This window comes from Formica exsecta, unplaced genomic scaffold (assembly GCF_003651465.1).
Source record: "Formica exsecta isolate Colony F162 unplaced genomic scaffold, ASM365146v1 scaffold1149, whole genome shotgun sequence".
NCBI lineage: Eukaryota > Metazoa > Arthropoda > Insecta > Hymenoptera > Formicidae > Formica > Formica exsecta.
In genome coordinates, this window is record NW_021848489.1 from 59,883 (window position 1) to 71,656 (window position 11,774).

An 11,774-nucleotide genomic window follows, 5' to 3' on the forward strand; every position below is an offset into this window, starting at 1 on the left:
GTCAAATTTTTTTTTTATTATTATTAAATATATACACAAATCTTCTGTAAATTTATTTATTCCTATAAATGTCTTTTTTATGTGATAGTGCAATTTTAGCAGAGTGAAATGATGTAGAGCTGTTTTCTAAGAAGAACGCTAATGAGAGAAGTCAGTAGGCTACAGATACCCGGCAGGTATTAATCAAGCATGGATTGAGAATAATAGTGACTCCGCACTCTTAAGTCAAGGATGGAATCAAGGATAGAAGAACAGGTCAAAATCTACTAGGAAGTGGATAGATCCGATTTCTCGACTAGCGATCGCTGAGAAAACATCTGGACGAGAGCATCGATTTGGCACACGGGTTCCACGATCGACGGACGATCATATCGAGCATGTAACTAATATATCGATTCCTTTCTCCGGTAGTCACGTTTGGATGGAAGATAACGATTCCATTTGGCTGCTGTTTTATACCGATTTTGATCGCAACATTGTGAGATCTCGACACAGTGGTGTGAGATGAGAAAACGATACTTTTGCGTTTGCAGCAGCGTAACTAAGACATTGAAAATTAATGATGCATCTCATTATCAGTAACATAACATCCTCAAAATAATAAGCTTCTTGGTATAATGCACCACGTGCGATCTTTTGAATTGAAAGAATTTACGACTTTTTTTATACACCAATTTACCTCTGATATAAAGAATAAAATATTAATAAATATACAAACAATTGTCATACTTACACATAATCAAGATATAATAACGTCGAATTAAAGACATAGAATGGATATTGCAGATTTTTTAGAAATCTGCAATAACGTTTATCAGAAAAAAAAAAAAAAAACGGCAAAGATGCAACTGCTTAGAGATCATTTGCGCGCTTTCTCATTAAGAGCGTCTCACGCTGCCGCAGAAATTTATTACTAAAATGATCAATTATTAAAATTGATTACGCCACTGCGCTCATGAACTCGTCGCCGATGTCGTAGATGTAGCGCCCGTACATTCATACGATGGGTAATGTAGGTAAGTGGGCTGTGGGTATTACGAGAGTCGAGACCTACAACGCGAGAGAAGACGATGTAACGCGCTCGCGCGCACCTGTAATCCGTGCGTATGCATGCGTGCGTGTCCCACGTGCGACGAACGCGCGTTTGTCGGAAAATAAATGTCAGCGTTAATCGAGACGAACCGCTGCCGATAATGAGGCTGCGCTCTCATTGCCTGGGATGATGTCGCCTGAAATAAAATCGTCATCATCGCGTTCATGAGAGATTCTTGCAGCGAGGTATCTCCGTGAAATCGAGATCGTTCGTCGACGAGATCGATATTTAAAGGCGAGACTTTCGATGTTGTTCAACGAGAACCGCGACCGCACAAACTTTCTTTAGCACAGCATAATTATACAGTTAAATTATTTTTATGAAAAAAAAAATGCGTACATAAGAAAATTTATATAACTCTATAATGTTTTAAAAACTATGTATGTATCCGCTTTTCTTGTAAAATAATTTTAAAATTATGTATATGCAACGGAACAAGACTGTAGAAAGATAATGACGATTATGCTGTCACTTTTCAAGACAGAGTCTAAATTCTTCTGAGCCACGTCCCGTGGGAATAGTCGAGTGAAAATCGGGAGATGTCGGCGATCTTGCAGAAAAGACGAGCCCTAACGGTACTTCAACGGCGCAGAAGACAATTACAAGAGCCAGAGAGAGTTAACTATCGTATTTACATCGCGAGCTCTGCTCCAATTCGACAAGTGTTGGAAATATATGACATTTGCGTTCACTTCTCATATGATTTTATTAACGTAAAAAATCGAAATATAATTGATTGTTTTATTATAACTAATTAAAATTATCAACCTGGAGAGCAAAAAAAATTTCAACAGATTATCATCTTGTTTGCAAAATAGTTTGGAAATATATCTATCTTTTATCACAGAAGCTTTTTTATTCTAAAAAATTTGATTTCATAAATATTTGCAAAATACAAGATTATATGTAACAGTAAAAAAACAGCACACACAAAAGTAGTATAAACAACGTTATAAAGAGAAAGAGAGAAAGAACAAGAATAAAAAGAAAATATACAAAAATCTGATAAACGTATAAGAACACATTAAAAAATTGTTGACAACGTAATGTAACGAAAGAATGTGTCTAATAAAGGGAAGGAGACTTCACCTTTATTTTGTCGATGCAAACATTTCTGTTAGCTAACTTTCCTGACTTACTTGTCATGCTCGTTGAAATTAATATTGTTGGAAATAAATATTGCAGCATAATATAAGTTATTCGCAAATATCCGCAATACATCTATTTCGACTCTTAACATTGACAGATTGTAAGAAACCTTGCGTGCAAATAAGATATCATTAAAGCAAACAACCGGAATCTTAAACGTAATTAAAATACAAAAATAGTTTTGTATTTGCTTAGATATCGCACATTTGTAAAGATAATGACACTTTGTTAAAGATAAATCAATAAAATACGTGTAAATAGAAAGTAAGTCTAAAATCTTTTCTTTCTGTCTCTTTAAACGATCTCTCGCGTTCTTTCGTATATATTTGTGTTGTATATATTCATCTGTTATCAGTACTGTACATTATAGTTAAAATTGAAACACATATAATCTGCAACTGCGTGCAATAATAGCAGCAACATGACTGACAGAAGCAAAAAATACTTTCGATTTTGATCTTAAATAATATTATAAATGTATACAATATTTTATAATTGATAAAATATTAAAATCAGTTCTTCTTTGTGTATGTAATAAACCTGTCAAAGAAGATTATCATCTTTAATAAAAAATCTATCAAATTTTAATATTTGATAAATATCTCTTAATAACTGAGCTTTAAATTAATTTTTTTTTTATCAAAGTAATGGCTATTTCTGAATAACAAATGATTATTCCATTATTTATTTTTGCATTTTAACTTATGAAAAGCCATCCAGTTTTTATAGCATACCTCAAATATCATTAGCATCTCTACATTTTTGTTAACAAGCAGCTGACTCCAGATTTAGCCGACAAGAAATAATGCTTCGTCTCCACTTCCCGCTAATTTTGAAATAATAGTTTTGTATAATTACATTTAATAGATGTATCACGTATAAAATGTTATAATATACGAAATATTTGTGTTTCCATACACGTTTTTGGAAATCGAGACTAGATGAAACGGGCAAACGGAAAGCGACAGATTTAGGTCGTCCGAAAGAGTTTCCCTCTTCGACTGGCACTGTGCCAAACAGCTTGATCGTTCGCCTCGAAAGCGGCATATACGTCTTCGTTGTTCCGACGCGCACGATTCGCGGTGTGCATAAATCAGCCATGACTCTCGAGACACAACGCCGGCCGTGCATTAACATACTACTCCGCTCTCCTGATTAATTAAAGAACGTGACTCTCTGAGATGATTTTCGCCGATTTATGAAATCGAATTGATTTGCCCAAAGAAATCAATTTCAGAATTAGAGAGAATCTGTGACTATCAATTATTTAAAATAAATAAAATTTATTTTTCAATATATTGTATTCAAGATATAATCTAATTTTTGTAAATAAATGTCCCGCTCTTTTATTGCGTTATTTCTCGACAACAAATATTTTGTACCTATATATTTAAAAAATAATTGTGATTTATTATTTTTTATTTTTATTTTTTAGTTTTTTGTAATTTTTCGTATTACAAAGTTTTTTACAATATCTGTATTATAAATCCCTAATCAATATAAATCAATTTGTATATACCAAATATATGTGCGAATATTAGAGTTGAAACTGATGAAACAATGTTTGATATAAATGCAGAAAGTCCACGTTTATTTTATCCATATGCAATATAGATTAGACTCGAAAGCGGTACACGTCTTTTCTATGTCGTCAAGACTCCCATGACTCTCGGTATATTATAATCGTGCAATCTACACAATTTGCCTCGTTATCGATATCGCATAGTAGATTTATGACATATTAAAATAATCCATCATTAAATTTACTAAAGTGGCCTAGAAATGTAATAAGAACAGCGATTTGCATTTTTAATCAAAAACTATATTTTATCGCGATAAAATAATTTAATGCTACATATAATATGTCGTAAAACGAATATTTTATACTACTGTTATTATACAGTCCTAAAATTTTATCTCCAGGATATTTTTATTATATAAAATAAAAGTATCAGACTATTAGAAAACTTTTACGATTACGTTTATACAATTTGTTTGTTAATTAATAATAAATGCAAACGAGTTAATAATTTAATAATAATTTGACAGCTAGTTGTTGACGTACATTACATCAACACTAATTAATAAAATATTTTACACACAAACTCAGAGAAAAAAAACCCTTTAATCTAACAGCAATAACAACTCAACGATCACATACTGACAGAACAGCGGTGATAATTAATTATTTACTGATAGTATTACTCACTCTTCGAGCATCCATTTCTCCCACAGTCCACACACAAACTCAGAGAAAGAAACCCTTTAATCTAACAGCAATAACAACTCAACGATCACATACTGACAGAACAGCGGCGATAATTAATTATTTACTGATAGTATTACTCACTCTTCGAGCATCCATTTCTCCCACAGTCAGGATCTTCCTGTCAGGAACATGTCACACTTTACACATGAAACCAAAATCACACTCTTCGTCCTAAGTTTTTTTCTAGAGCAAATTGGATTTTCGCTAGCTCTCAACCTTGTAGCATCGTCACAACACGTAATGCGCGACCGACGGACACGGCAACTCGATTCTGTTCCTCGTCGCGAGAAGGTGAAGGTTGAAGTGGAAGGACGCAGGACCCTGAAACGCGGCACGACCACGCGTGGGAAGGGAGATGGGAAAAAATGAAAATGGAAGGAAGGATGCGCACTTGATCAGGGTCAAAGAGAGAGTCCATTGAAGCCTCTTCGGTCCAAGTCACTTATATACATTTGCGCTTCTCTCCTTCCTATCTGACACCTCTCTCCCCTTCCCGTTGCACCTTTCCCTCGCTCCGAAACAAGGATCCCTCCGTATGCAATTCGGCCGATCTCTTTTTTTTTTTTTGTCAGGCCACAATTGGACCCACGGAAAAACGAAGGATATTTTTCTACCTGTTCGGAAAAAATCTCGTCCTTTGACCATGCTGATGATAAATATTGTGAAGAACTACCTGGAGTCGAGGGTCCTGCAGTCGAGTTGGACCAAAATAAATAAATGTTTGATATGAGAAAACGGGAGATACATAGAATGATGACTTATTTTGATCGAATGATTACATACAGGATATGCGCACATAATCGACATACATGTATATCGCGAGCACGTATAGAAACTTGCAATATAATAACACCAGGACGTTAAACCCAATACGCAACTTTCTCGCCGCTTTCTGGCGATTTTGTATTCCGTAGATTCACCCTCGATTTCCTCGTTGTAAGGCCGTCGCGTTAAAAACGACGCATTCTAAATTGTCCAACGTTTCACCTGAAAAGAAACGTTGGGGATGCCCAGGTACTGTCTTGATTTTAAATGACATTGGACATACAATGTTATATTTTAATTGCATCGCATTAGTGATTAAATGTGTGTTATATATAGTCAATACGTAATTAATAAATTAATATATTTGAATTAAAAAGTAATATTAAATTTGATAAATAAGGGGGAAAAATGTAAGCGAATACATTGAAGAGTTAAATTTGTACAGAGATCCATCGATAAAATTTAGATTAAAATTTCAAGACACCGAGTATAGACAAGATTTTATACGCAATTTATACCAAGGTCTTTTCATTTTATCTGTGTACTGAGATTATATAGATGTGCTGCATTGCCTGATATCCTAATTAATTCCCTAATAAACGAGCGTATAACACTACAAACCATAAACCTCATCATTATAAATAGCATTATAAATCGAATCGCAGTCAAATCGAATCGGCACGACGTGACGCCATAATGGAACGTTTCCCAATCGTTGTTTTTTTGTGTCTTTTGTGCTTCAGCTTGGTCAAAATCGCCGGAACTCAAAATACGACGAGCTCTACCTGCACCGAGGTAGGGTTCTTTGAAATCGACGACGGAACATGTAAGAACTATTACATGTGCATAGACAATGGCGTGACGCTGACGAAGATGACACTGTCGTGTGCCAGCTCCGCTATATTCGATCCCATCATGGGCAGATGCGTGCCCGAAAATATGACTACGTGCCAGCAAACGCCACGCTGCTTACGATACGGCAGATTCCCGATACAGGATCCGTATTGTAAGATGTATTTCCTATGTTATTGGAACGGCACCGGTTACACCATGATGAATAACCTCACATGCCCGAACACGCTAGTGTTCGAACCTACGTCGGAGAAGTGCGTATCACCACAGAGATACATATGTCCAACACAATCAAATTCCGCAGGAGAATATATCGCATAGATACGATTACAATCTATATAGAAGATATAATAATGTATGAAAATCGAAACCGATGTATATCATTATGTAATATTAACAATTGTTAAATAATTTATTAAAGTGCAGAAATAAATAATTTTTGCGAAATAATCTTCTCTTAATTATAACAAATATATATTTAGTGAATAGCAGAGATATTATGGGTCTCTGAGAAGATGGTGGAGAGAAAAAAAAATGTCAGATATGTAAAAAATATTACATGGAATACATTTGATGCGAAAAGAAGATAAAAGAGAATATGTAGCGTGATAATTATCTATAATTACAAATCGTAAAAAGATTTCTCCGGCATAAATGGAATATTATAGACTGATAGAAAAAATAACAAGCGGATTTTTGATTATCGAGTGCTTAACAATCATACTTATCACATGCGGTATTATTTTTAACTTAATGGAAATAATAAAAGTACGTAACAATTCCTCGTTAATACAATCTATTATAGGCGCGATTCGGTCAATGCGATTGTGCAACTGTTGTTCGCGATTAATTATTTCCGACCGTTATAAACGAGCTATAATCATTCACGCGATAATCAAGTACGCTTACCACTTTAAAGATTATTAAACGTTGTAAATATCTGCTTCTCCCATACCATAAAAGACAGATAAATTGATGAATTGATATTGCTAAGAGAGGAGATTATTAAAAATTATATCAATAAAAATATGTGAAAGTATATTATAGTGTAAATATATAGAATAATATTCTTATTAATTCTATATCAATAATTACATTTTTCTTTTATAATTTTAACTGCATATTATATTTGTTTATAAATTTGTAATTTACATTTTTTGTAAATAGAAAGTATATCTTTATATAATTTTATATCTGCCATGTTTTGATAAACGAATGTAGATTACAAAGCCTTTCTTATAAATTTATATGATTAAATTAAGAAGACACAATGAAATTTATACACGCACAATGTAATCTTTGATTTCAGCTGATTTTGAAATTATTTTTTATTTGATATTAGATTTACTAAAATGGCAAGGTAAAACTTTTAGACTTGCCAAACATCTCTTCAAGAGACGACTTTGTATAGTGTGAATTCGGTGAAACTTCTAAGACTGCCGCCCATCGGCGCCTCTCTGATCCTTTCGTTCGACCAATGTCCGACCTCTTCTGCAGCCGCTCGTCTTACCCTCGAGTGAATCCTGTTATCCTTGGGATCTGCTATGATACTTAGCAGATTCGTTTGGATTATTTTCTTAATATCATTGACGGAGAGCGAATTATTTTGCGTCAATTCTGAAACCACGCGCATCAACCCAGCCGAAACATCTTCCTGTATCCCTGGTAATACCTGTTGTACGACTTCTATCTTCGTCTCGTTGTCGACGTTCTCACTTACCGAAGGCACTGTGCTTAAAACTATTTCTGTAGTTGTATCGTTTCCACTTTCCGTACGTACTGTGTCGCTCGTTTTCTCTTCAGGGTTGTTTGTCGTTGTAGAAAGCTGTATGCTCTCCTTTGTCACATTAACATCCTGATATTCCAAAGTGGTTGAATAGGTATCGTTGTCTTTTATTGTCGAAAACGTTACGCTGTCATTTTCTTCTGTAGTTATATTTCGTTCATTCTCTATATATGTAGCATCACTTGTTCCTTCTTCGGGATTATTTGTCGTTGTGGAAGGATGCGTAGTCTCCGTCAAAGGAATATTTTGTAATTTTGAAACGCTTAAGGAATTAGCCGTAATCGACGATTTATCAGAATCAATGAAACTTTTTGTAACAATATTGAGTTCACCTAAATCTTCCTTTTTATCATCAAGACTTCTGCGTCTTCGTCTTCGAGATGGTACCTCGTTCTCTCGATTGTTTTCTTGATCGTATTCAGGATACTGGAAGTCCTCGTTTTCAGCAAGGATGCGTTCAGAAGTAAATTGTTCTGAGATTAAATCTTCAAAGGCAGAAGGATCCGTATATTCTAATCTTTTATGAATCTTATCAATAACATCATTCGATTGCGTACTGTTAATATTCGGTTTCTTTGTCAAATTGCCTAAGCCGGTACAATTTAGTAACGCGCTTAAGGTTTCTTCGTTGACAGATTCGTTCAAGTATCTAAATTGTTCCAGCAAGTCAGGATGATTTTTTTGTATCAAATTCTCATCAAATGACAAGTGCTTCTCAACCTCGACCAAGTTGTGCTTCTCCTTCTTTTCGTTGATATGTTCTAAAAGAATCTTCACTTTCAAAGTCAATTTGTGTTGTGGCTTATTTGTAGTTGTGCTTCTTTGAGTGTCCATAGTATTGATCGCCGTTGAATTGTTCTCAGCCTCCTGAGCGATTAATACGGTCGTTGCGACATTTGCGATAGTCGTGTGCTGAATATCGATCGTTGCTGACTGTTCAGACGACTGCGATTCAGTTACGAACGATTGATTTTTTGTTGATAAAACCGTGTCAGGCTTTGATTGATTCTCGATGGTTTCCTCCTCAGAACATGTCCCTGACTCGCAAGACTTGGCGCTTGCACTGTCGCAATTTTCGGATTCGTTGCAAGATTCCGAAATGTTGATATATGAGCAATCTTCAGAGTTCTCGCATATGTAATCAACCTCGCTGCTCGCCGTCGGTTTGATCTCCGTAGACGGCGTTATCGTTGAAAACGTGGAAGTCAATGCTTTTGTCGGGTCAGTATTTGGTCCAATTGTCAATGGCTTTTTAATTTCGGTTGCTACTCTGTCTCCACTTCCCTTGGAGGGCACTTCTTCGAACATTGATGTAGACTGAGTGGTTACATCTTCAGGTATACTTCCAGTCGAAATTGATGATGTAAATAGCTTGTTTAAGATTTCGGTAAATGTTTCGGATTCTTCCACGAATTCGGTGACTCCATACGATGGTACCTTGGTTGTAATTTCTTGCTCAGCACTAATCTCAGCTGAAGTTATCGTACTTATGCTGGAAGACGGAACATGGTTTATCTCAATTAAATCTTCGCTTGTCAATTCAGCAGAAGTTTCATTGCTATTTTCTTTGGGCGTCAAGTGTTCTTCTTCTTTCTCATCTTTTGTCACGCTATGACTTGTCGTAATATTTGTTTCTGGCGTGCTGACAGCACTATAATCAATATTTTCAGGGGTTGTAACAGATGCTTTCGAAGATCTTATTAAAATATCTGTTGTGGGTGTTGATAAAACTGGCTCGTCAGTTATTAAATCAGAAAATACTTCTGTTTCCTCTTCTGAGTTAGAGGAAAACTGTGGTGGTTTTTCTTTATCAGAAGTATCTTCTTTTGTAACAATTTCTTTATGAACAATTGTAGTTGAAATCTGTGTAATTGCTTCCGTCGCGCCTGATTCGGTGAACAATTCTTTCGAAGATGAAGAATGCATGATATTATTTTGCGTTGTACATGATGAATCGGACGAATCCTCCTCACAGCTTACAATCTCTTTATTCGTAATAGGTTCTTTGGGAACGACCGTAGTAAGTATTCCTTCACTAGGTAACGTCGGTGGCTTTGTAATACCAGTAGACATACTAAGATCTTCTTCGCTGTCGTTTTCGCTATCGACGTCTTCTTTTGGTTTAGTGACTTCTTCGCTTATGCTAACCTCAGTACTATTTTTTATTAAAATGTCCTCAGACTTTGTAGTCACTTTACAAGAGCCGCTCTCCGTATTTTCACAAGATTCAGTAGCGGCATCGATACTCGTTTCATTTTCATCTTCCGCGGAACTCTCCGTGCAGGACTCCTCGTCGGTCTTTGTCACCGTTAATTGATGCAGTTTGGGACTAACTTTAATTTCTACTCTCTTTTTCGGGTGTTTTGAACCGTCGCTCCACTCTATGATGTTCTTACTGACCACTGGACCGACCCCGCATTTCACCTTTTTATGTTGCCAAATGATAACGTCCCCGACATGACTAACCGAAGTGAAATTTACAACCCTGCTGACCTTGGTATCCTCGTCCATAACCTCGAACAGAGACGTTTTGCCGATCTCTTTATCATTCGGTGTTAATTCACCCTCAAGCTTTTTGCATTCAAGATACTTATCCGGTATAGTCGCCGAATTCTCGAAGGAAATCGTGTACTCGCGGATCACCAGCCTTTTCGGCGGTCGAATGGTCTTGTTCTCTTTGATGGTCGTTGTCTCGATCCAGCACAAAGTAATATCCTCGTCCTCATGAACACTGCTGATCGTCTTAGCCTTGGAATTATTGCCGACCACATTCTTAAATTCCTTGTCAACAGTCAGCTCGACACTACGACTCGTTACGTTTCCGATGAAGCTACTCGAATATCTCTGATTCTCCTTCTTACCGCTCGTGCAGTTTGCTGGTTGTTCTGCCTCGGAAAAGTTCTCTAGTGATTTGAAGTATTGACGATAATACGACTGATCCTTCTTAGGAGATTTGTTTTGTTTATGGTACTCACGACTATGATGCTCATGACCGAGGATATTCATATTCATGTTCACGTTCTGATTCTTTATTACTCTGTGCAGAAAAAGATAAAAAATTGAATCATTGATGATGATAACGCGGACGTTATAACGTTTTGCATTAATAGATTAATCGTGTACTTTTTTTTAGATGTATTTTTTTGTTGCACTATTTTCCATAATATTAGTTTGGATTATACTTTATTATATGGATTTATTTTAATGAGATTATACTTTACTTTCGAATTTTGTCGACGCTATCACTGTCAAATGAAGCATCCGATGACTTCGTTCTTCTCGCTGCACGAGATTGCGCAGTAATATCATAATGTCGGGAATCTATTTCTTTATTTTTCAATGCATGCCGCACCTGAAGATTTAGGTACAAGAAAGAAAATTAATGATAAGATTGGAAAAATATGAACAAAAAATCATTTAAATATAAATATATATACAAACATTTATATGCGTACCATAATAGATTTTGTTAATGCACAATCTTATTAATATTATGCCTCACACATAGTAAAAAATAATTAGGATTTATTCGCAAAATTATGCTAAAAGCTGATAAAATCTAATCGAAACGTTGCAATTGCAATCAAGCGTGATTGATGACAAAAAATTTGTAGCAATGTTTAATTAAGCATTGTTTAATAACAATAATAATTACAGTATAATAGAAAAGTATAAATACATATATCAATGACAACAAAAATATAAAAATTTTTCTGAAGAAATATTCCTCCCAGTAAACCTGAAAAAAAGCAAAATTTGACACAAATTTCTTGGTTTAATATAAATATCTGCTTTCGTATGAATTAAAAGCAGCATAAGCAGACAAACGACAAGAAATACAAGAATATAAAAATATATAT

The 11,774-nt window shown here is 35.3% G+C and overlaps 3 protein-coding genes across 3 annotated transcripts in view; 1 reads left to right on the top strand and 2 right to left on the bottom strand.

The window, feature by feature from the left end:
* LOC115237540 overlaps nt 1-4,466 on the bottom strand; it is a 12,376-nt gene extending 7,910 nt beyond the window's left edge. The window contains 1 exon segment of the mRNA XM_029810642.1: nt 4,452-4,466. Coding sequence (XP_029666502.1) covers nt 4,452-4,466 — 15 coding nt within the window.
* A 1,352-nt stretch (nt 4,467-5,818) lies between these two features.
* Nucleotides 5,819-6,853, top strand: LOC115237600. The gene has a single exon (XM_029810759.1). It carries the CDS (start codon nt 5,973-5,975, stop codon nt 6,447-6,449), a length of 477 nt encoding a protein of 158 aa, XP_029666619.1. The 5' UTR covers nt 5,819-5,972; the 3' UTR covers nt 6,450-6,853.
* A 648-nt stretch (nt 6,854-7,501) lies between these two features.
* The window catches only part of LOC115237593, a 4,931-nt gene continuing 658 nt past the window's right edge, over nt 7,502-11,774 (bottom strand). Inside the window, exons 2-6 of the mRNA XM_029810748.1 lie at nt 11,136-11,266; nt 9,748-10,951; nt 9,671-9,705; nt 9,258-9,595; nt 7,502-9,125 (exon numbers count right to left, since the gene is read on the bottom strand). Of these exons, the coding sequence (XP_029666608.1) occupies nt 7,519-9,125; nt 9,258-9,595; nt 9,671-9,705; nt 9,748-10,951; nt 11,136-11,266 (3,315 nt within the window). The 3' untranslated portion in view covers nt 7,502-7,518. The remainder of the gene's footprint in view (nt 9,126-9,257; nt 9,596-9,670; nt 9,706-9,747; nt 10,952-11,135; nt 11,267-11,774) is intronic.

Bases quoted from the DNA above. Each gene is read 5' to 3' on its own strand.
- LOC115237600 (XM_029810759.1), top strand. From the start codon at position 5,973: ATGGAACGTTTCCCAATCGTTGTTTTTTTGTGTCTTTTGTGCTTCAGC.